The 21,872-nt window shown below is 36.3% G+C and overlaps 1 protein-coding gene across 1 annotated transcript in view; it reads left to right on the top strand.

Moving 5' to 3' along the window:
- The window catches only part of IL1RAP (interleukin 1 receptor accessory protein), a 145,596-nt gene that overhangs the window by 100,359 nt on the left and 23,365 nt on the right, over nt 1-21,872 (top strand). The window contains exons 4-7 of the mRNA XM_055568706.1: nt 4,938-5,124; nt 18,758-18,923; nt 19,402-19,473; nt 21,452-21,578. Of these exons, the coding sequence (XP_055424681.1) occupies nt 4,938-5,124; nt 18,758-18,923; nt 19,402-19,473; nt 21,452-21,578 (552 nt within the window). The remainder of the gene's footprint in view (nt 1-4,937; nt 5,125-18,757; nt 18,924-19,401; nt 19,474-21,451; nt 21,579-21,872) is intronic.

The raw sequence follows: 21,872 nt of genomic DNA, 5'->3' as shown, positions 1-21,872 counted from the left end.
GCATTTTACTTCATAGTATACCAATTTTTCTTTTACAACAGATTAATATTGTTTTTGCTCTGAAAAAAAATCTTGAAAAAACTGAGGTTCCTCTGAAAACTTACCACTTTAAGGCTTAGTTCTTTGACTCCCTGAGGTCCCCTTTTAGCTTTCAGGCTTTACTTTGTTTTTTAAACTCCCATCTAGGTTATGGGAGTATTTTAAAACATTGTTTCCTACCATTTAATAAATACATTTGTTTTTCTAGGCTTCCATTACAAAATACTGCAGATTGGTGGCTTAAACAATGGAAATATGATTTCTTATTGTTCTAGAAGCTAGAATTCCCAGATCAACGTGCCAGCATGGTTGTTTCATTCATTGCTGTTTGGCTTGTACAGGAACATATTATCCTCAGGTCTTAGCATCTTTTCCCCCCATGTCTTCTGTGTCCCAGTCCTCTCTTCTTGTAAGAGCATCAGTTTTATTGGATTAGGGTCCACCCATATCATCTTGCTTTGACTTAATTTCAAGACCTATCTCCAAATACAGTCTCATTCTCAAGTACTCAACTTCAACATATGAATTTGGAGTGGAGGACACAACCTAGCTGATAATAGTAGAGCTGGATGACATAACAATAAGAGAAGAATAGGTAGCCCCACATCTTTTGAATGTTGTCTCTCATGGACATTAACTGTTCTCTGATGGAGAACTATAATTATATTTTGATAAATTTAGCCAATGCTGTGAATTAGTGAAAAAACACTTCTTTATCACAAAAAAAGCCCACATATTAATCAATGTGACCTTGAAAGTCTCTTGTTACCTCTTAAGTCCATTGAGGCTTTCACCCCTTCTATTTCATTTTATTAGATTGAACTCTAGACTGGGTTTAGACTTCCAAGGAGCTCATGTGTCCATTGTTTATGTTCTAACACAGCTTTGGTATCTATACCCACAAAATGAGAAAGTTGGCCTAAATGTTCTTTGAGCCCCTTATTATCTTTGACAATTAATAATCTAGTAACATTCCATACATGGACCTCAGCAAATACCTGGGAACAGGTTGTCAGTAGCTTTCTGGTTGACCTTTGTCTATGCTATGCATTCTAGTGTTTCACTACCTCTATTTCTTTTTCCTTACCAACGTACTACTTCTCTAGAGCTCTCTCTCAAACATTATCAGCATTCTTTTCATTATAGGAGCAGGGCTCATGATCCTCAAGGTCTGAGTATATCTTTACTGTTATCAGTTTCCAGACTGCCATCTCTTCAGTTCACCTTCTGCCTGTCTTCTACATCTTTAGAGAAAATTTGAATTGAACTTCTCTGGTGGAGGCATCAGAAGCCTCCTATAATCCTGTGGCAATTCTTAAACTGAGAATGACCTTAAGCTGAACCATGTGAAATCATAGGCTTGATGTCATTAACACCATAAAGCTCAGGTTCATCCTCTAGGATTTTACTGTTTGTATTCTTGCTTCAATACCTCTATTAAGATAACATTCATATTTGACTTATGAAGCTGGAAAAGTTAGTCTAACCATTGTTCATCTCTTTATTTTTATAGTCAGAAAATGTATCTTATTAAGCTGAAGTTTACCTTCTGTAATGTCCACCTATGGAACACTTTTTCTTCTTGGAAGACCTTTTGTTATTTATAGGCAAAGATCATGCTTGCCACTCACACTTTCCACCTTATTACCATTGTCATAGATCAGATCAGATCAGATCAGTCACTCAGTCATGTCCGACTCTTTGCAACCCCATGAATCGCAGCACGCCAGGCCTCCCTGTCCATCACCAACTCCCGGAGTTCACTCAGACTCATGTCCATCGAGTCACTGATGCCATCCAGCCATCTCATCTTCTGTTGTCCCCTTCTCCTCCTGCCCTCAATCCCTCCCAGCATCAGAGTCTTTTCCAATGAGTCAACTCTTCGCATGAGGTGGCCAAAGTACGGGAGTTTCAGCTTTAGCATCATTCCTTCCAAAGAAATCCCAGGGCTGATCTCCTTCAGAATGGACTGGTTGGATCTCCTTGCAGTCCAAGGGACTCTCAAGAGTCTTCTCCAACACCACAGTTCAAAAGCATCAATTCTTCGGTGCTCAGCCTTCTTCACTGTCCAACTCTCACATCCATACATGACCACAGGAAAAACCATAGCCTTGACTAGCTGGACCTTTGTTGGCAAAGTAATGTCTCTGCTTCTGAATATGCTATCTAGGCTGGTCATAACTTTCCTTCCAAGGAGTAAGCGTCTTTTAATTTCATGGCTGCAGTCACCATCTGTAGTGATTTTGGAGCCCAGAAAAATAAAGTCTGACACCATTTCCACTGTTTCCCCATCTATTTCCCATGAAGTGGTGGGACCGGATGCCATGATCTTCGTTTTCTGAATGTTGAGCTTTAAGCCAACTTTCTCACTCTCCACTTTCACTTTCATCAAGAGGGTTTTTAGTTCCTCTTCACTTTCTGCCATAAGGGTGGAGTCATCTGCATATCTGAGGTTATTGACATTTCTCCCGGCAATCTTTATTCCAGCTTGTGCTTCTTCCAGTCCAGCTTGTGTTACTTCCAGTCCAGTCATGATGTACTCTGCATGTAAGTTAAATAAGCAGGGTGACAATATACAGCCTTGACGATCTCCTTTTCCTATTTGGAACCAGTCTGTTGTTCCATGTCCAGTTCTAACTGATGCTTCCTGACCTGCATACAAATTTCTCAAGAGGCAGATCAGGTGGTCTGGTATTCCCATCTCTTTCAGAATTTTCCACAGTTTATTGTGATCCACACAGTCAAAGGCTTTGGCATAGTCAATAAAGAAGAAATAGATGTTTTTCTGGAACTCTCTTGCTTTTTCGATGATCCAGTGGATGTTGGCAATTTGATCTCTGGTTCCTCTGCCTTTTCTAAAATCAGCTTGAACATCAGGAAGTTCACGGTTCACATATTGCTGAAGCCTGGCTTGGAGAATTTTGAGCATTACTTTACTAGCGTGTGAGATGAGTGCAATTGTGCGGTAGTTTGAGCATTCTTTGGCATTGCCTTTCTTTGGGATTGGAAGGAAAACTGACCTTTTCCAGTCCTGTGGCCACTGCTGAGTTTTCCAAATTTGCTGGCATATTGAGTGCAGCACTTTCACAGCATCATCTTTCAGGATTTGGAACAGCTCAACTGGAATTCCAGCACCTCCACTAGCTTTGTTCGTAGTGATACTTTCTACGGCCCACTTGACTTCACATTCCAGGATGTCTGGCTCTAGGTCAGTGATCACACCATCGTGTTATCTGGGTCGTGAAGATCTTTTTTGTACAGTTCTTCTGTGTATTCTTGCCATCTCTTCTTAAGTCATCTTTAAATGCTCTTTCCTCCCATCTTGGGAAGGGTAATAAATTCTCCCACACCTTCTTTGGATTTAGTCTTAGTTCATGAGTTACTGAGTATAAAAGATGTTTTAAATATTGAGAGAAATCACAAAAGAGGGTGAACAATTAATGACCTATTTACATATCACCCTTAAAAAATCACTTATTGTTATTATCTATGTTCTTTTCATTGTTTTCCTATATGTAACACAATTTTACATCTATCCAATGTAGCTAACAAATATTTATTTAGTGCCAACTAAAAAATTAGGTATTGTGCTTATATAAACATTAAAGACATAAATACAGTTCCCCAGCCATCTTAACACATTTTATGCATTTGTTAGTTTTTCCCTTCGTGCTTGATTTATGTGTGTGTGTGTGTGTGTTCAACAACTTTGGATGGTTGTACCATGGTTTTTTTACAGGCTTCCTTTTCATATGTGTTTCTAATGATTCCAATATCTTCCTTGCTGATACAGCAAAGGATGGACATTTTTGATCATGTGCTCTCTCTATTCTCACTTTTCCTACTTCTGTCATGTGAAAACATCTTCAGAAATAGGGTGACTAGGGCAAAGGTTAAAGCTTTTAAAAATACTTTTGGAAACATTTCTTTTCCAGAACTTGTTTATACCATTATCAACCATGAGTTAATATGCTGTTCTTACCTTTGTCTTTCCAGTACTAGTGTTATTAAGAGTGTTTTAAGGGTAAAATTAAACATTTTATATCCCAGGTGACTCAGTGGTAAAGAATCCACCTGCTAATGCAGGAAACACAGGAGATGCAGGTTTGATCCTTGGGTCAGGAAAAATCCCCTGGAGGAGGGGGAGCAACCCACTCCTGTATTCTTGCCCAGAAAAATCCTGTGGACCAAGAAGCCTGGTGAGCTGTGATCCATGGGGTCACAAAGAGTTGGACACAAGTGAGCATGAAAGACTGAAGGCAGGAGGCAGGAGAAGAAGGGGACGACAGAGGACAATGGATATGAGTTTGAACAAGCTCTGGGAGATGATGAAAGACAAGCAAGCCTGGAGTACTGCAGCCCATGGGGGTCACAAAGAGTCAGACACGACTGAGCGACTGAACAACAGATATATATGTGTATATATATGTGTGTATATATAAATACATATGAAAGTGAAAGGCGCTCAGTCGTGTCCGACTCTTTGTGACCCCTTGGACTACACAGTTCATGGAATTCTCTAGCCTAGAATACTGGAGTGGGTAGCCTTTCCCTTCTCCAGGGGTCTTCCCAATCCAGGGATGGAACCCAGGTCTCCAGTGTTACAGGTGGATTCCTTCCCAGCTGAGCCACAAAGGGAAGCCCATAAATACATATACACACACACATATGTGTATTTAGGAGTATATCTAAAAATGTAAGTAGTTTATCAATAGTAGTTCATTGTGTCTGTCTTTATTTTGTTATGTCTATTGTTTTAGGAAATACTTCCATAACACATTTAATTGTTACATGAACTTAATATATAAAGTCTCAGTACATACCCTTCGCTCATTTCAGTATGTTTGCAGCATGAAAACAAATGAAACTGCTCATTCACTGAACATTTTTCTTTTCAGGAATACCACCTATTGCAGCAAAGTTGCATTTCCTCTGGAAGTGGTTCAAAAAGATAACTGCTTCAATTCTCCCATGAAATTTCCAGTGCATAAACTGTATTTAGAATATGGTGTTCAGAAGATCTCTTGTCCAAACATAGATGGATTTTTTCCTTCTAATGTCAAACCAAACATCACTTGGTATATGGTAAGCAAACTAGAGGTCATTTACCCTCTCTAAAACAATAATGACTATTTGTTAAGTTGAATTAATATAGAAACTGAGATTTTTCTCATCATAATTTGTTCTTTAATAACTTTACACAAATCTTTTACTGCTTCCTCACTTTGTACCATTTTAAAGGAAGTGGTGGAGACTTTACCTCAACTCATCATGTCTTAAATTATAATCTCTGGGCTACCAGAACTATCTTATTTCTATTAACTTATTATGAAATACAATTTGAGAAATATTGCCAACTTCTACTCACTGCTGAGTGAAGTCAGACGCTTCACCAGAAATTCCTCTGGTGAATTTCTACTCTTTAGTTAATCAGTACTGTATTTAATACTTGTATGTGTTTTCATGGTTGCCCTCCTTTGTGGGCACATTTGATCTGTGATTTATTTGACATCTGAAACCTTAGGAAATTATTTAATCAAAAATGAAAGTATTGGGTGATGGATTTGTGGCAGCAGCATAGTTTTCTTATCTCTTCAAATGTCTGCCTGAGCCAAATCCCCAAACTCCTGAACAACTTTTAAAACAAAACTCAATGACAAGTTATCCATAAGAATCACTTTCAGTAAAGCAAGTGATATAATCACTAATATGACCCATATAGATTCAGTGTCTGTAGAGAAGGAAGTAGATGGAAATGGAAATAATATGGTATCTTGTAGGCTCTAGAACATGAGAATCCCAAAAAAGCCAGTGGATGAATTTGAGAATAGCAGTTGACATTGGGAGGGGTTTTGCCCTCTATAGAGGGGTAGGTCTGAAAAGCCTATAGCTAGACATTCTGAAGGAATTGAAATAGTTTTTGTGCTTCAGAACTCTGTAAAACAACCACTCACACTGAGGAAAAACTACTAATCAAAATAAAGATAAAAATAAACAGGGTCAGGGCAATGTAGAGCATGGAAAGAGAACTGGCTGAGAATGGAAGAGCAGAACAGAATCAGGGAATCTCAAGAGCATAGTTTTGAAGAAGGTTTAGTTTTCTGTGAAGTTGAAAAGTTCAACTAAATCCTAAAGCTCAGGAAAAACTAGTTTTACATAATAATGAGCAAAAAAAATAATCAAGAAACTGCTCTGGCAGTTCAGTGGTTAAGACTTTGCCTTCCATCTGTATGTCTTCTTTGGAGAAATGTCTATTTAGTTCTTTGGCCCATTTTTTGATTGGGTCATTTATTTTTCTGGAGTTGAGCTGTAGGAGTTGCTTGTATATTCTCGAGATTAGTTGTTTGTCAGTTGCTTCATTTGCTATTATCTTCTCCCATTCTGAAGAAGACATACAGATGGCTAACAAACACATGAAAAGATGCTCAACATCACTCATTATCAGAGAAATGCAAATCAAAACCACTATGAGGTACCATTTCACACCAGTCAGAATGGCTGTGATCCAAAAGTCTACAAGTAATAAATGCTGGAGAGGGTGTGGAGAAAAGGGAACCCTCTTACACTGTTGGTGGGAATGCAAACTAGTACAGCCACTATGGAGAACAGTGTGGAGATTCCTTCAAAAACTGGAAATAGAACTGCCTTATGATCCAGCAATCCCACTGCTGGGCATACACACTGAGGAAACCAGAAGGGAAAGAGACACTTGTACCCCAATGTTCATCGCAGCACTGTTTATAATAGCCAGGACATGGAAGCAACCTAGATGTCCATCAGCAGATGAATGGATAAGAAAGCTGTGGTACATATACACAATGGAGTATTACTCAGCCATTAAAAAGAATACATTTGAATCAGTTCTAATGAGGTGGATGAAACTGGAGCCGATTATACAGAGTGAAGTAAGCCAGAAAGAAAAACACCAATACAGTATACTAACGCATATATATGGAATTTAGAAAGATGGTAACAATAACCCTGTGTATGAGACAGTAAAAGAGACACTGATGTATAGAACAGTCTTATGGACTCTGAGAGAGAGGGAGAGGGTGGGAAGATTTGGGAGAATGGCATTGAAACATGTAAAATATCATGTATGAAACGAGTTGCCAGTCCAGGTTCAATGCACGATACTGGATGCTTGGGGCTGGTGCACTGGGACGACCCAGAGGGATGGAATGGGGAGGGAGGAGGGAGGAGGGTTCAGGATGGGGAACACATGTATACCTGTGGCGGATTCATTTTGATATTTGGCAAAACTAATACAATTATGTAAAGTTTAAAAAATAAAATTAAATTAAAAAAAAAAAAAAAAAAAAAGACTTTGCCTTCCAGAGCAAGAGGCAAAGGTTCCATCCCTGGTTGGAGAGCTAAGATCCAACATGGCTCATGTCCAAAAAATCAAAACATAAAACAGAAACAATATTGTAACAAATTCAATAAAGACTTTAAACGTTGTCCACATAAAAAAAGTCTTTACAAAAAGAAGAATCAAGGTAAAATCCCCTTCAAAGCTATAAGAAAAAAGAAAAATAAGAAGCAGAATAACATTTCTATAGAAAAGGAATGCATGCAAGAAGGACATATTTGTAACTTGTTTTAAAAATTGGCAAAAAGACATTAAGAAGTAATGAAAGATGAGAAAGAATAGCAAATAAGAATAAAAAATTCTAGAAATTATATAACTCAATAAAATCCTAGAAAAAGATAATTTCAAAAATAATGCTAAACTAAAAGGAACATAACAGAAAATGAACACAATAAATAATACCTGAAGATTAAAAAAAGTGGAAGATAGAAAATGATCAAAAAATGATTAATAAATATAGAAAGGTTAGAATGGATATACCACTATCATGTAAACTGTAAGATGATTGATATTATGAGATATAAAGAAGACTTTTTAGAATAATAAAAGGGTGAACTCATCAAGAAGGCATAAAAATAATTTAAAAATATACATGAGGAAAAGGTGAAAAAAAATAAAAGAAGAAACAGGCAATTCTGTAATCTTAGTTGAAAACTTAGTATCTGTTTCTGTTTAAGTCATTAATGAAATGACTTAGGGAGCCAAATTTAAGAGTTTTTCATTGGCCAAGGGTGGAATAATTTGAACTTTAGTAAGGCTATTAACAGGTTACATCTTATGAATTAAGTTTAAAATCCATAAATTTATAGTGATATTTCAAAATGTGGCTGCATTTGGATGTTAATAGGAAATAACAGCATTATCTTGAAAACTGGTAAATAAACAGGAAAAACAATCAAGATTTTATTCTGCTTTTTCTATAAGAAATGTACACTGAGTAATGAAATAATGCAGGGAAGTATATTTTTATAAAAGTATATAATCACTTTGCAAACCCCAATGAATTACTAAATCTAAGCATTATACATCAATGAGTGCTACTATCATAAGAAGGGAAACAGCCATATTCCTTTTAATGAAAGAATATAGTATTACCTGTATATGTGCCAAATGGGTTAAATTTGAGTCTGATAAAACCTTTGGCTCCTGCTGCCATTTTTCAGGAAATATAGAGAACAGAGGAATGTATTGATTTGTACCATGAGTTTGCAGTCAACAAAATCTAAATAGTGAGGAGCTCTATAGGCCAAATGTTTTATGTTCATCAACAGATAAATTGCCATAAAAAAGAAACATAGAGTGAGAATGAATAGATTAAAAGAAACAAAATACATTTAAAATGCTTTAGTGATTGAGACTATAGTATCTAAGGATACACACATGAATAATAAAATTGTAAATGAAAACAAGGAGTGATTTCCCTATGCAAAAACAGATAGTTGCTGCTTTGGGAGGTAGTAAAGAAGGTCCAGTTGACATGGAGTATGTGAGCCCTTTCAAAACTGACTGTCAATGTTCTATTCCTGGACTTGAGTGGTGATTATAAAAGTATTTGCTTTATACTAATTCATTAACTCATACATATGTTTTGAGTGTTTTTCATATATGCTTCATTCTGTAATCAATACAAGAAAAGGAGACAGGAAAGGAAGGGGAGGTGGAGAAGACTGATTTAAGATACATAACAACCAATTGCAATGTATGGTCCTTAAGTGGATCATGATTTATTCAAAAAAAGTTGTAAAATAAGTTAGGAGAAAGTCAGGGAAATATAAGCCCAGACAGTATGTTGATGATATCGATGAATTACTATTACTTTTTAAATTATGATAATGGTAATGTAGTTATGTTTGCAGAAGGGATCTTGTCATTTAGAGGTACACACAGAAATATTTATGAATTAAATTGTATGATGTCTGTGATCTGTTTTGAAATAATATTGGGATGCAGTGAGTAAATATAGATGAAACAAGGCATAGCTTGAACTGGTACTTTTGACACTAGATACAGGTAAAGGGATCATTATATATTGTCTCTATGTTTGTACTTTTCCATGGTAAAAAGGATTAAAAGGATTACATTAACAATTTTACACTATTAAGTATATCTTCCAGTTTAAAATAATATATTCATCTATTTATCTGTAGAAAGGTCTCTCATTTCTAATGAGACCCTATTCACTCTTTGTATTTTTTGAATACTTTATTGTCTGAATAAAAGTTTTACTTTTATACATATTCTATTATTTCCTCCACTTTTTCCTCATCTGGAACATCCCTCTGCCTGGAACATCATCTTTTTCTCCTTTAGAACAGATGAAATTCTACACCTTCACAAAATGTCCCCTATTCTTTCCAGTTGAAATGATTTTCCCTCACATACCCTTATATAGCTATTTATTTGTGACTACTTCAGTGTTACTTTTAGCTTCCTTTATTGTTTTATAGTCACTTATTCATGCATATATTCAGCAGCTACTTGTTGACCATCAGCTGTATTCAATGCAATATGTCGGCAGTCTGGGGAGGACATGGTAAAGAATGTGATATATGCCCTCCTCAGCATAGTTTCAAAGGACTTCAGTTTAATTCAACAAAGTTTATAAATAAGAATTCCTGTTCTTATCAAAAAGTAGAATTATGAGTTCTATAAGAGAATTTATTATTGGTTTTAAAAAGAGAGGTTTACATATAGGCATTCTATGAGTTTGACTGTTTCTTGAGGGCAAAATTGTGCCATATCCATCTCTGTATCTCCGATAATTCCCAGATCTCTGGCTTTCCTGATTAGACGAATGTCAGTGCTATTAATCAAGATATGAAATAGTAGAGGAGGAACAGATTTGGGGGACAAGTAATGAATTTAGATCCTGTCATATGAGTTGGACTTATCTGTGTGACATCTAGATGGCAGTGGCTAATAGTGGCTACATGTGTATGGGTCTGAAGCTTATTAAAAAAGAAAGCTGAAGGTAGAGAACCAACTGGATGCATTTATGTGATAGTTGAAGTCCTTAAGTAGACAAAATAAAGTGATAAAAGGGCTAAGATACAAATCTGGAAGGAATGTTCATGGGGTGAATAAAACCTGAAAGCCTGGAAAGGAGACCAGGAAATAAAATCATGGTTATAAAATCATGACCATGGCAGATACCCAACAATGTGCAGGTGACTAAAGAAGACAACCAGTAACCAGCCATCTTTTCTATTCTCTGATTATGAAAAAAAAAGCTGCTATTGATGTGTGTTACACTGCCTTTTATTTCTTTACATTTTGGTAATTGATTGACAGCTTTACTCCTAAGAGTGCTTCCATTCTGGGAATAAAATCAAATCTCTTGGTAACTGCATTCTCCAATCTCTGTGTAGCAATGCTGCTACTTTTTTTTGTTTATTTTGCTTTCTACTTTCAATAATCACTCCCTGAATCCACTAAGGTTTCTTGGCCCTCCTACAATAGTCCTCTTTGTTGTTGCCAACTGAATTCCTTACCTTGACATTGTAGAAATTGTCTCTTTTAGTAATACAAATAACTCTGTAGTAGTTAAAAGACACATTAATCAATTCCAGCAAATTTGCTTCCCTGTTAGCAGAAGGATGAAAGCTCATGAAAGAAAAAAGGAAACTAATGTTTCTTTCATTTTACTCAACATTCAGAAAACTAAGATCATGGCGTCTGGTCCCATCATTTCATGGCAAATGGATGGGAAACAATGGAAACAGTGAGAGACTTTATATTTTTAGGTTTCAAAATCACTGCAGATTGTAACTGCAGCCATTAAATTAAAAGATGCTTGCTCCTTGGAAGAAAAGCTATGACAAATCTACACAGCATATTAAAAAGCAGAGACATTACTTTGCCAACAAAGGTCCATCTAGTCAAAGCTATGTTTTTTCCAGTAGTCATGTATGAATGTGACAGTTGGACCATAAAGAAAGCTGAGCACCCAAGAATTGATGCTTTTGAACTGTGGTGTTGGAGAAGACTCTTGAGAGTCCCTTGGACTGCAAGGAGATCAAGCCAGTCAATCCTAAAGGAAATCAGTCCTGAATATTCATTGGAAGGACTAATGCTGAAGTTGAAACTCCAATACTTTGGCCACCTGATGTGAAGAATTGACTCATTATAGCACACTTTAATGCTGGGAAAGATTGAAGGCAGGAGAAGAAGGGGACGACAGAGAATGAGGTGGTTGGATGTCATCACTGACTCAATGGACATGAGTTTGAGCATGCTTTGGGAGTTGGTATTGGACAGGGAAGCCTGGCATGCTGTAGTACATGGGGTCGCAAAGAGTCAGACACAACTGAGAGACTGAACTGAGCTGAACTGAACTGAATATTTCTTTCATTCCACTAGGGCAATACATTGTGCTATGTACTTTAAATATCGTCATACATAATACTCATCACAATCCATCAAGGTAGATATTATCCTTATGTAGATTAGGAAATGGATGTTTGGAGATACAAACAATAATCACTAACATTTACTGAGCACAGGAATTCTAAATGCTTTAATGATTTCACTCAGTTATTTCAACTTGAAGTAGACTCTATTTTTTCCATTTGATAGTCAAGGAAACTGAAGTGTGGAGTGGTTGAGTGATTTGTCCAAGATTCAACACTATGCTATCTGTATCAAGAGCCCAGACTTTTCACATTCTCTTATAGAATCTACTCAAAGCAATCCAGCTGATAGGATGAGAATCTGGAATTGCAGGCCTGATCTGTATGGTTCCAAACCCTGTGCTCTCCAGAAAGGCCACAGAGAAGGTTGGTCCAGGCTTTACTTCTGAGACAAAGGGCACTTTGAAGGGGAGGACTATCTTTGAACACAGATTGGGTTGTAGACTAGACTGTGAGACATAAGGAAACCTATTAAAAGAGGACTCTGGGAAATCAGAAAGAGCTCAGAAAAATTGAGATTGGAGGGAACAGAAAATCCAACATCTCTGTCTTGGAGTCTTAGGGAAATGGGGCAGGATTTTGCTTTCTTCCTCCACATGACTTCCCTTCTCTCCTTGTCTTCTACATGGCATAGTTTTTTTCATCCAGGCCCAGAATTCACAGTTCTCTAATTCAACAGTCTTGTGAGTGAAATCGATGTTCAGTAGATGTTGAGTAAGCCCGTATTTGTAACTAACCTGGAAAAGCAAACTGCGGTTTGTGTCATTTATTGAATTTCAAATAGCCAGCTTCTGAAAGAACTTCTGAAACACAACATGTGTATAAATTGGAGGCTGCCTATTTATTCACAGAGCCTACCAGATATATAGTGGTCATGGCACAGGTAAGTATGGTCTTGTTGTTTTCACTATTATTGTTAAATGTTTTGGACACATGAGCCTTAAAATAAGACAAGTCATTTTGACGTTCATATTAATGGATGGTTATTCTTCCTCACTGTTGTAATTGGGTATTTGAATTTTTTTTTCCCCAAAGACACTTTATGAAAACAAAGTCAGTGTTCCCTTTCTTCCTGAGGATTGGAGAGACCACTTTATTGAATGCTTTGGGTATTACATTTATAGCAGCTGCTGAAATGCTCTCAATTGATATTTAACAGTATAGATACCATTCTGGATATAAATTTTCAAACAAGCTTGTTGTCTGTGTCCTTAGTATAATCATTAAAATTGGCATTTTATATCCACCTTTAATTTTCAGTATGAAATTCATCACAATTGTTTGGATAGTGTTTAGAAACCTGTCAGGGAATAGGAAAATGTTTGGAAAGTGCCATCAATAAAGCACATTTCTGAAACACTGCCAGGGTTGGCCTTCTTGTTGGCCATATTATCGGGAAGCACATATTATCAGGAAGTTAGTACAAGGTCTATGTAATAGATGTTATTTTTAAAGTGCTCATTTCAATTTGATCTGACAACTTATTTTGGTTGGTTCTTTATCTCTCCTTTCCCTACAGTCCCTATATAGTGATATTTAACTTTGGGTATAAAGGAAGTATGGCTTCCCAGGTGGTTCAGTGGTAAAGAATCCACCTGCCAATTCAAGAAATGCAGGAGACATGGGTTTGATCCCTGTATCAGGAAGATCCTCTGGAAGAGGAAATGGCAACCCACTCCAGTATTCTTGCCTGGAAAATCCCATAGACAGAGGAGCCTGGTAGGCTACAGTCTATGCAGTTGCAGAGTCTGACACAACTTAGCATAGTACAGCACTTAGTCTATTATATAAAGAAAGTATGTATCATATTCTCTTTCCAAATTATACCTATTTAATTCCACGCAGAGGAACCTAGCAGGCTACACTCCATGGGATCTCGAAGAGTTGGGCACAACTATATGACTGAGCACACACATACACACAATTCCATATATGCATAAATACACACAGCATTTTACATATAGTTTTAGAGCTTCTGAGGACCTAAAGGTTCATCTTTTAAACTTAAACTCAATTCAAATATCTGTGATTCCTTCAGGGTGAATTAGGCTGGATGAATTACCCACTTTGTGTTTTGATGGCACTTAACTTATATCTCAACTTTGTTACTGTAATGATTGCATTCCTCTCTTCTGTATGAAGTAGTGTCTTCTCTCTTTTGCTTTCCCTTGATTATCAAGCACATATCACAAAACTGAGTCAATGTATTTTGCATTTAGGAATTGATTAAAAATTGAATGAATTAGTTTGGACTAGAAGATATGATGGTAATAAGGGCCATTTCTGTTTTTACTGGCTACTGAATGCCTAGCTTCTAACTCAAGGCCTGACATCTAGAGGGGATTCTGTCAATTTTTATTGCACGAATATTGCGTGACATAGTTCTGCTCACTGAAAGTGACTGGTATATAAAACTTTTGTGAGTCTTTTTGAACAAGTATGGTGTATTTTATAACAACTTAATTTGGGGAGCAAAAATGTCAGTAGATATTTTTGACTCTTCTATCCTCGTATCTCAGCTTAACTCTTTTTATCCTTATTTCTACTTTCCCTACTCATCCTACGACTCACCCATCCCGTATCTTTATAAGTCTGTATATTCACCATCTTTTCATCATTTGCATTCCACGTGAGCTTGCAACTCCATGTATTGTGTCTTTGCTTCTCTGGTTCAGTTTATAATTTTGATCATGCAACACCAATATATTGAGCATTTACCATGTGTCCAGCATTGAGCAGTTGCTGGGTGTGCAGATGAAGTACTAATCTGCCTGCTCCCCACTTTACTCCATGGAAGTAAATTTTCTGAGAAAGAGATAAGATAAATGAAAAGAGATGATTATGTTGAAATTAGTTAAGTGCTAACATGGAGAGCAAAATGCTATAAGAGTAATGAAGGGATGTTGTTTGTACGTTTTTCTGTCCTTGGAGGCTACCTCTCCATGTCTCCCCTCTTCCTGCATGACTTAATAATCTACCTGTCCTTTAAGATCCAGTTCAGATCTTCTTTTTCCATGCAGATTTTCTAAATGTTTTCTGTTTGGTCTTCTTCTTCCACTTCCCCATCCCAGTATGCCTTTCATAGTATTTGTTGCAGTCTTCCACTAGACTGCATATCTCCATCTATAGGTTAAGAACTGTGTCTTTTCCATCATTGTTCCTTAACAGAGTTCTTTAAAAACTGTAGGCCTTATTGAATGGAAATATTTGTTCTTTTTTAGTCATGCCATCTGCCCACCCACACCCCATACCTCACCACATGATTTATTTCCTCTCGAGGATCTCAAAGTCATTTCTTGTGCTTATCTTTACCTATATACTGTGGTAGGTTGCCAAGGCTACCATTATGTGGTTGAAGAGTTGCTCTCCTATTTAACTTCTCTCTTTCAAATTCAGAATGAGGAACTGATGACTCAATTCAGTGAATGACTTGTCTTCTAGTCAGATGTCTACTTCATAATGGAATCCACATGTTGTTAACCTATTTCTTATATTTAGAAATGTATTTTTATTATTTTTTGGGTATCAAGATCTCTGTTCATATCTTTTTTTTTTTTTTCTGGATTCCAAGTGAATGATTTTGAAATCACCAAAAATATGAAGGATTTATTTTCAGGAATAATTCATTATGTTCAAAAATTCCCTTTATGTCTTAGGTCCATGAAGGGCCTTGAGAAGCAGATGCTTATAAAAAGCAGAGCTCATCAGATACTACAGGCTAAAGTTAATGGGTGTTTTTAGTTCAACAATGCCCTGAAGCTACCCCCACTACATACATAAAAACCTATAATGTATAATATTTTATTCATTTCCTCTTCTAACATGTTATAGGTCTAATAGCTTTTTATTGTTTTTGTTGTTAATTTAATTTTGAATGATCAGATTTTTCTGAATGGTAGATTAGACTCCAAAGTTTTCCATACCTGTGTATGGAATGTTCCTCAATTTGAAATATTTTTCCAATCAAATCAGCTCCAAGAAAACCTATCCTTGGCCTACATTTTTATATTACCTTATGGAAAGAAGAGAAAATCTCAGAGAACTTGACTTACAACACTGACACATAGAATCAATGATAGTCAGGTGTATTCAGCCCCTATTTTAAGTCCATCCTCAAGAGTTTGGAATAAGGTGAAGAGAAAGAGGACTTTAGCAAGAGATCAACACACGCTTGTTTTGTAACATTTTCCTTGCAATTTAGATGTGTCAGATTCCATTTCTCTGTTAATGAGAAGTCCATGAGGCCTGACTCTTGTTCTATTCAGTGCTGTACTCTCAGAACCTGGAAAAGTGCCTGGCATGCAGTTTATTGATTAATATTCAAGGGTGAATGAATGAATGAGAAGACTTTGAGTCTGAAGCATTTCTTTATAATTGTAGCACATAGTATATCTCCTAAAGCAATATGTTTTAAATAGTTTTTACATAAATGATATTTGGTGAGTTAAAAAAAAATTTTGTGTGTGTTTTTATGTTACTGATTTGAAAAATATGAAATATTTTTAACCTTTTGACTGTCTTGGATCTTCTTTTATTAGAGTATAATTGCTTTACAATATTGTGTTATAGTTTCTGCTATTGACATATATATATGCATATATATATATATGCATATATATATACACTACAGTGGGTAAAAAAATATTTTTAACACTTTTTTAAGGAGTGCTGTTGACAAGTTTAGTATTAGTAGCTAACTTCTCATACCAAAAACTATGTTTTTCCAGATTACCACTAATGCTAAGAATTAAGCTCACATAACAACCACATCACACTATTAATACTGGGACTGGTCCCAGGTGGGTCAGAACCACAGTGGGTGGGGAGATAGTGTCTGGTGGGATTAACAGCAAGTCCCTCAAAACATGTAGATCTAGGTTTAAATTCCAGCTCTGACACTGCCTGGCTCTATGATAATGGCAATCACTTAACCTTTATAGGCCTTTGTATTTTCATCTATAAAATGGGCATAAGAACATTCTAGACTTGCTAAGTTTGGAATAAGGATACAATGATGCAGTACACCTAAGCACAGTTCGGTTCCATTCAGTCGCTCAGTCATGTCTGACTCTTTATGACCCCATGGACTGCAGGACACCAGGCCTCCCTGTCCATCACCAACTTCCGGAGTTTACTCAGATTCATGTCCATTGAGTCGGTGATGCCATCCAACTATCTCATCCTGTCGTCCCCTTCTCCTCCTGCCTTCAATCTTTCCCAGCATCAGGGTCTTTTCAAATGAGTCAGTTCTTTGCATCAGGTGGCCAAAGTATTGGAGTTTCAGCTTCAAAATCAGTCCTTTCAATGCACACGTCTCAGTACAATTTTTTTCAGCCTCAACTAATGGATGAAGATTAGTGTTCATTCTTCATCAAGAAGCTAGTGAAAGACCTTTACTCAGCTGTCTAAAAAAAATGGGTTTTAGCTCTGCACTGTGTTAGCTAGAATATCTCTTTATCTATCTCGTTGTTTTCCACCCAAAAAACTAAGGCATATTTAATCTGATTTGTCTACATCACATGGACTTAAGAACAGCTAAGCTAACACATGAAAGAGGAAAATAACTTTGAACTGTTTAACCAAAAGTTGCTAGAAAAATTAAAAAGTTCTATAGATAGTATAAACTCAATTTAAACCAAATATGACATAAACTTCTTATAAGAATACAGGGTTTTGTTGCCTTATAGTGTGGATAACTTTAGAGTGTTGAAATACTGTGTTGAGGTGACAATTGTCTAGAGGCACTGCTTATCAAAACAGGATAAATTATATTCATATCCAGGAAAAATAACTGAGTATATGTCATCTTCCTCTTGATGATCATCACCATGAATCAGAAGTTTAGTACTGTTCTTAAAAGATGTTATTTCTTGTGACAGAGAATTACAAAATGTGCCACTTAGTGGAATTGTCATATTTCAAAACATATGCTCCAGGAATTGAAGTAAGAAAACCTTAAGGATAGAAGAATTAAAGTTAAATGTATGAACATAGAAAATTGAAAGTACAAGCTGGTAATAGACTCCTGAGACTTTTAAAGATCTGGAGTACCTTAAGGATGCCCAGTTCTTTTTGTCATAAATAAAGTATTGATTTTTAAAAGAAAAATACAAATTTTTCCAAAAGTAAATGTTCCATGCATATTTTCGTCACATATGATGTATTGGTTCTTTTCTTTAAAGGAAAACAGTAAAACAATACAGCCAATTAGTGGGGCTGAGCGATCCGAAACAAGATTCTAGTTATGTTGAATGAGATATTTCAACATCAAAATTTTAAAGAGCAACTGAGTTATGTGAAAATATGAATTAGAGTACAAATAAACTCTTAACTTTTGCCAAGACTCATAAAATATACTTTACTTTTAAATTCTGGAGTCTATACTATTCAAATTAAAAATAGGATAAACAGAAGAAAAACGAAAAAGTTTGGAAATAACTGATCTGGTGATTCAACAGAATGATCAAGAATGCCAAAACCAGACATCTAAAGCAGAGCCTAGCTTGTCAGTATGACTGTACTCTGAGTTAACATAATCAGTGAAGAAATATTGGAAAATAGTTGTTTTTTAAGTAGCAGTGTATGCATTTGCTTAAGCTTCCTTAACCATCTTTTTTTTTTTTTTTTTGAAACTTTGACCTTGCTTTACTATTAACTTGAAATTCCCAGAATTTGAATACTAGGTCTTGAGACAGGAAACTTGTGCTTTTGAATTCATATTTTAGTTTAAGAATATTAATTTCCCTTTTATAGAAAGGATAATAAAAATTACTGCACTCTTTCTTAGCAGAAACATCATCAAATTTAGGACCAAAATAGTTTTGTAAAAAGTGTAGCCAGCGTAGATATGTCTGTGTTCTGTGCAAAGTTAGATGTGCATGTATGTGTTTGTGTATTTTCTATGCATGTAAACATATTTTCCTTTACTTCTTCTTAGGGCTGTCATAAAATACATAACTTTAATAATGTACTACCTGAAGGCATGAACTTGAGCTTTATCATAGCCATGGTTTCAAATAATGGAGATTACACATGTGTGGTCACATATCCAGAAAATGGACGTACCTTCACTCTCACCAGAACTCAGACTGTAAAGGTGGTCGGTAAGCATGATTTGTGTTAAGTGCACACAGCAAAGTGCAATAATTTTGTTCAGGCTCTTAATATTTTGTTATAAAGAAGTATGTAAGTTCTGAAAGAAAAGTGGCTTAGCTTTTATGTTTACTGTAAATATGTAGGAAAAAAACAATTGAGGAAGACTTGAAATCAATTTATTTCTAAGTAGTATGAAAAAGGAATCTACCTCATATAGGCTTTGGAAAGCAAAAACAGTGGATAAAATAGTTCTGTCTGAAACACAAAGGATACTTAATATATTCTTTTCCCTTTGTTTGCTTGTTTTAAATGAAAGAAGTGTTGTAATTGATTGTACATGGAACTGTGGGCCCTTTCAAGAATGGACAAATTGTGCCAGGAAGTTTGGCAATCTTCACAGAAGAGCAGATTTTTGAAATAGGTTATGTGAAATTAAAGGTCCGTGATTTGACATCATCTCCCTTGGTTCCTTCCTCTCTACCACAGGCTCCCCAAACGATGCAATGCCTCCCCACATCTATTCACCTGATGATCATGTGGTCTACGAGAAAGAACCGGGTAATTACAGTTGTGCCTCTGAATAGCAGTTAGATTCTCTTAATTACAATGACTAAAAATGTCACTTAATGCAAGAGCATAGAGAGCTGTTGTAGAGAAACACATGAATTGAAACAGAAGTGTTATCAGAAAATAAATCAGCTCTGGGGATGAGCTCCTTTTTTGATCTCTTGGGCAGCTCAGCGATTCTCTGCTTCTCTCAGGGCAGATGCTCTCTTTTCCCTCTGTGAGCAATTTTCCTCTCCTGATTAGTGACTTCTGTTTGATGCAAACTTTAGCCTGTGCAGGGTTCTGGTTTACCGAGACTTCAACATGAGCAAAAGACTTCCTTAAACTTCTATCCCACTACAAAGGAGTGGGGAGTGGGACTGGAGGCAGAACTGGGAATTCAACAGGTAATAACCAATAAAACTGGTACTTTTTGATTTGAACACTGTCAAATGTTTACACCAGCTATCTTCTTCTCCTTTTAGTTTTCATATTTTTCATTCTACACAAGAATTATTTGGAACTGACCAGTTAAGGCATAATATGTTGTTCTTCTGACATGAAGCCTCTCAAGTTAACTTGAAAACCATAGAAAATTTTAACATCCTCTATATCGTATCCTTCCCAATATATTCAATTCCAACCCAATGAAAGATATAAAAGAAAATTTGTTTAAAATGTTCTAAAGATAATAGAAGCAGTGTTCAATCCAGATGGAGAACAATAACCCCCTCAAATTAAGGTACGGTTTCAAATAGTGATCTGCCTTGTGAAAAAAACAAGACCACACTGAGGGAATCTGCCAATCCTGGATGGACCAGATTTTCTAAACTCAGTAGTGGTTTTATATTTTAATATGAACATTCTTTCTGGCATCAAGGTAAACCCATATTAATCATCTAAATGCCTTTTTTCTGTCTGTCATATTATGGTTACAAAAGCATGCCTGAATCCGTGGTCACTTTATCTTTGTACATATTGTTATAGGCAACTGTCTAGAGAATGGCATAAGAACCTTGCATTGGAAGAGAGGCTAGAGTATGACCACTCAGTGAGACAAACCTCAGTTCAAATTGGGATGACAATATAATATATCATCTCAACCTGGACACCTTTTGAGAATGAAAGCAGTCAATATTAATAACTAACTAGGAAAGCAAGCATAAAACAGAACTGTTCTGGGCAAAAAAAAACAGAAGGTCAGTCTGGGTGAAATCCTGGTCTGCCACTTATTTGCAATTTGACCTTGGGATAGCATTTAAGCTTCAATTTTTACATCTGTAAAACATTAATTTAAAAACTAATTCATAATACCTTGTTAAAATTAAATGTATCTATTGATAAGTAGCTAAAACATTTAGCACAGGGAATCATTCAAAGTCCTCAGTGAGTCTGCTGCTGTTGTTACAATTATTATTACCATGTTTTGCCTAGAAATTCCCCCTGTCTTCACCATGTTCCATCTCAGAAGGATAGCATAGCCTTTCTATTTGTAAGTTGTCTTTAAGCTCATTGACTGAACCGTGATAACTTGAATATTTCAAGATACAGCTGCCTGGTCAGTCCTCTCAACGATGACGTCACCTCATCTTCTCTGGGCCAAGGACCAAATATCTGGATAACCATTCCTCCATCTCTCATTGTTGGTGAGGGAAATAACAAAGGACAAGAGCAGTCCATGGAGGTTTAGGGCTAAGAAACGAAGCGTTATCAGAGCCTTTTTGAACAAATACTGTTGTTTTAGGACATATATCGGCTCTATTAAAAGATGGGCATTCTAATAATTTTATATAAAAAGCTGCTGTCCTTTTCCTGGTTTGCTTGTTTTGCAGTGAAGTATGGTATGTTACCTTATGGTAGTCCACTTGAAAATTAGTCAGAAGTAAGCTTACAGGCACATAGAACTTTCATAACTTCTGATTAATCACAAAATACAACCAATATAACCATGTGACAGTTACAAACTCATGAGTTAACTTGTTTTTTTTAGGAGAAGAGCTACTCATTCCCTGTAAAGTCTATTTTAGTTACCTGAAGGACTCTCGCAATGAGATTTGGTGGACCATTGATGGAAAAAAGCCAGAGGACACCACTATTGATGTATCTGTTAATGAAAGGTATCATTGACACTGACAAGGGGGTGACTAACCCTTGTTCCTCAACCTAATGCCTTCTGGTTTATGCTAATTGATGAAAATTCTAATTTTTGCCTGTCAGTAACAAAAATCAGCTTCATTTTCAAGTCTTTAGTTGCTCTATCCCAAAACAGGATTCTCAGACTTGGAATCCAAGCCCCAGATACTACCTGATGATTATATCTTTATGATACCTGCTTGAAAGCAGTTGGAATGAATATCCTATCTGAATGAAAAGGCCAGGATTTAGAGTTGTAGACAGAGGAAAGCCTGCCA

Source organism: Bubalus kerabau, chromosome 2 (assembly GCF_029407905.1).
Source record: "Bubalus kerabau isolate K-KA32 ecotype Philippines breed swamp buffalo chromosome 2, PCC_UOA_SB_1v2, whole genome shotgun sequence".
NCBI classification, from domain to species: Eukaryota; Metazoa; Chordata; class Mammalia; order Artiodactyla; family Bovidae; genus Bubalus; species Bubalus kerabau.
The sequence above is the reverse complement of the archived record's forward strand: the minus strand, read 5'-3'. Positions and strand labels throughout refer to the sequence as shown.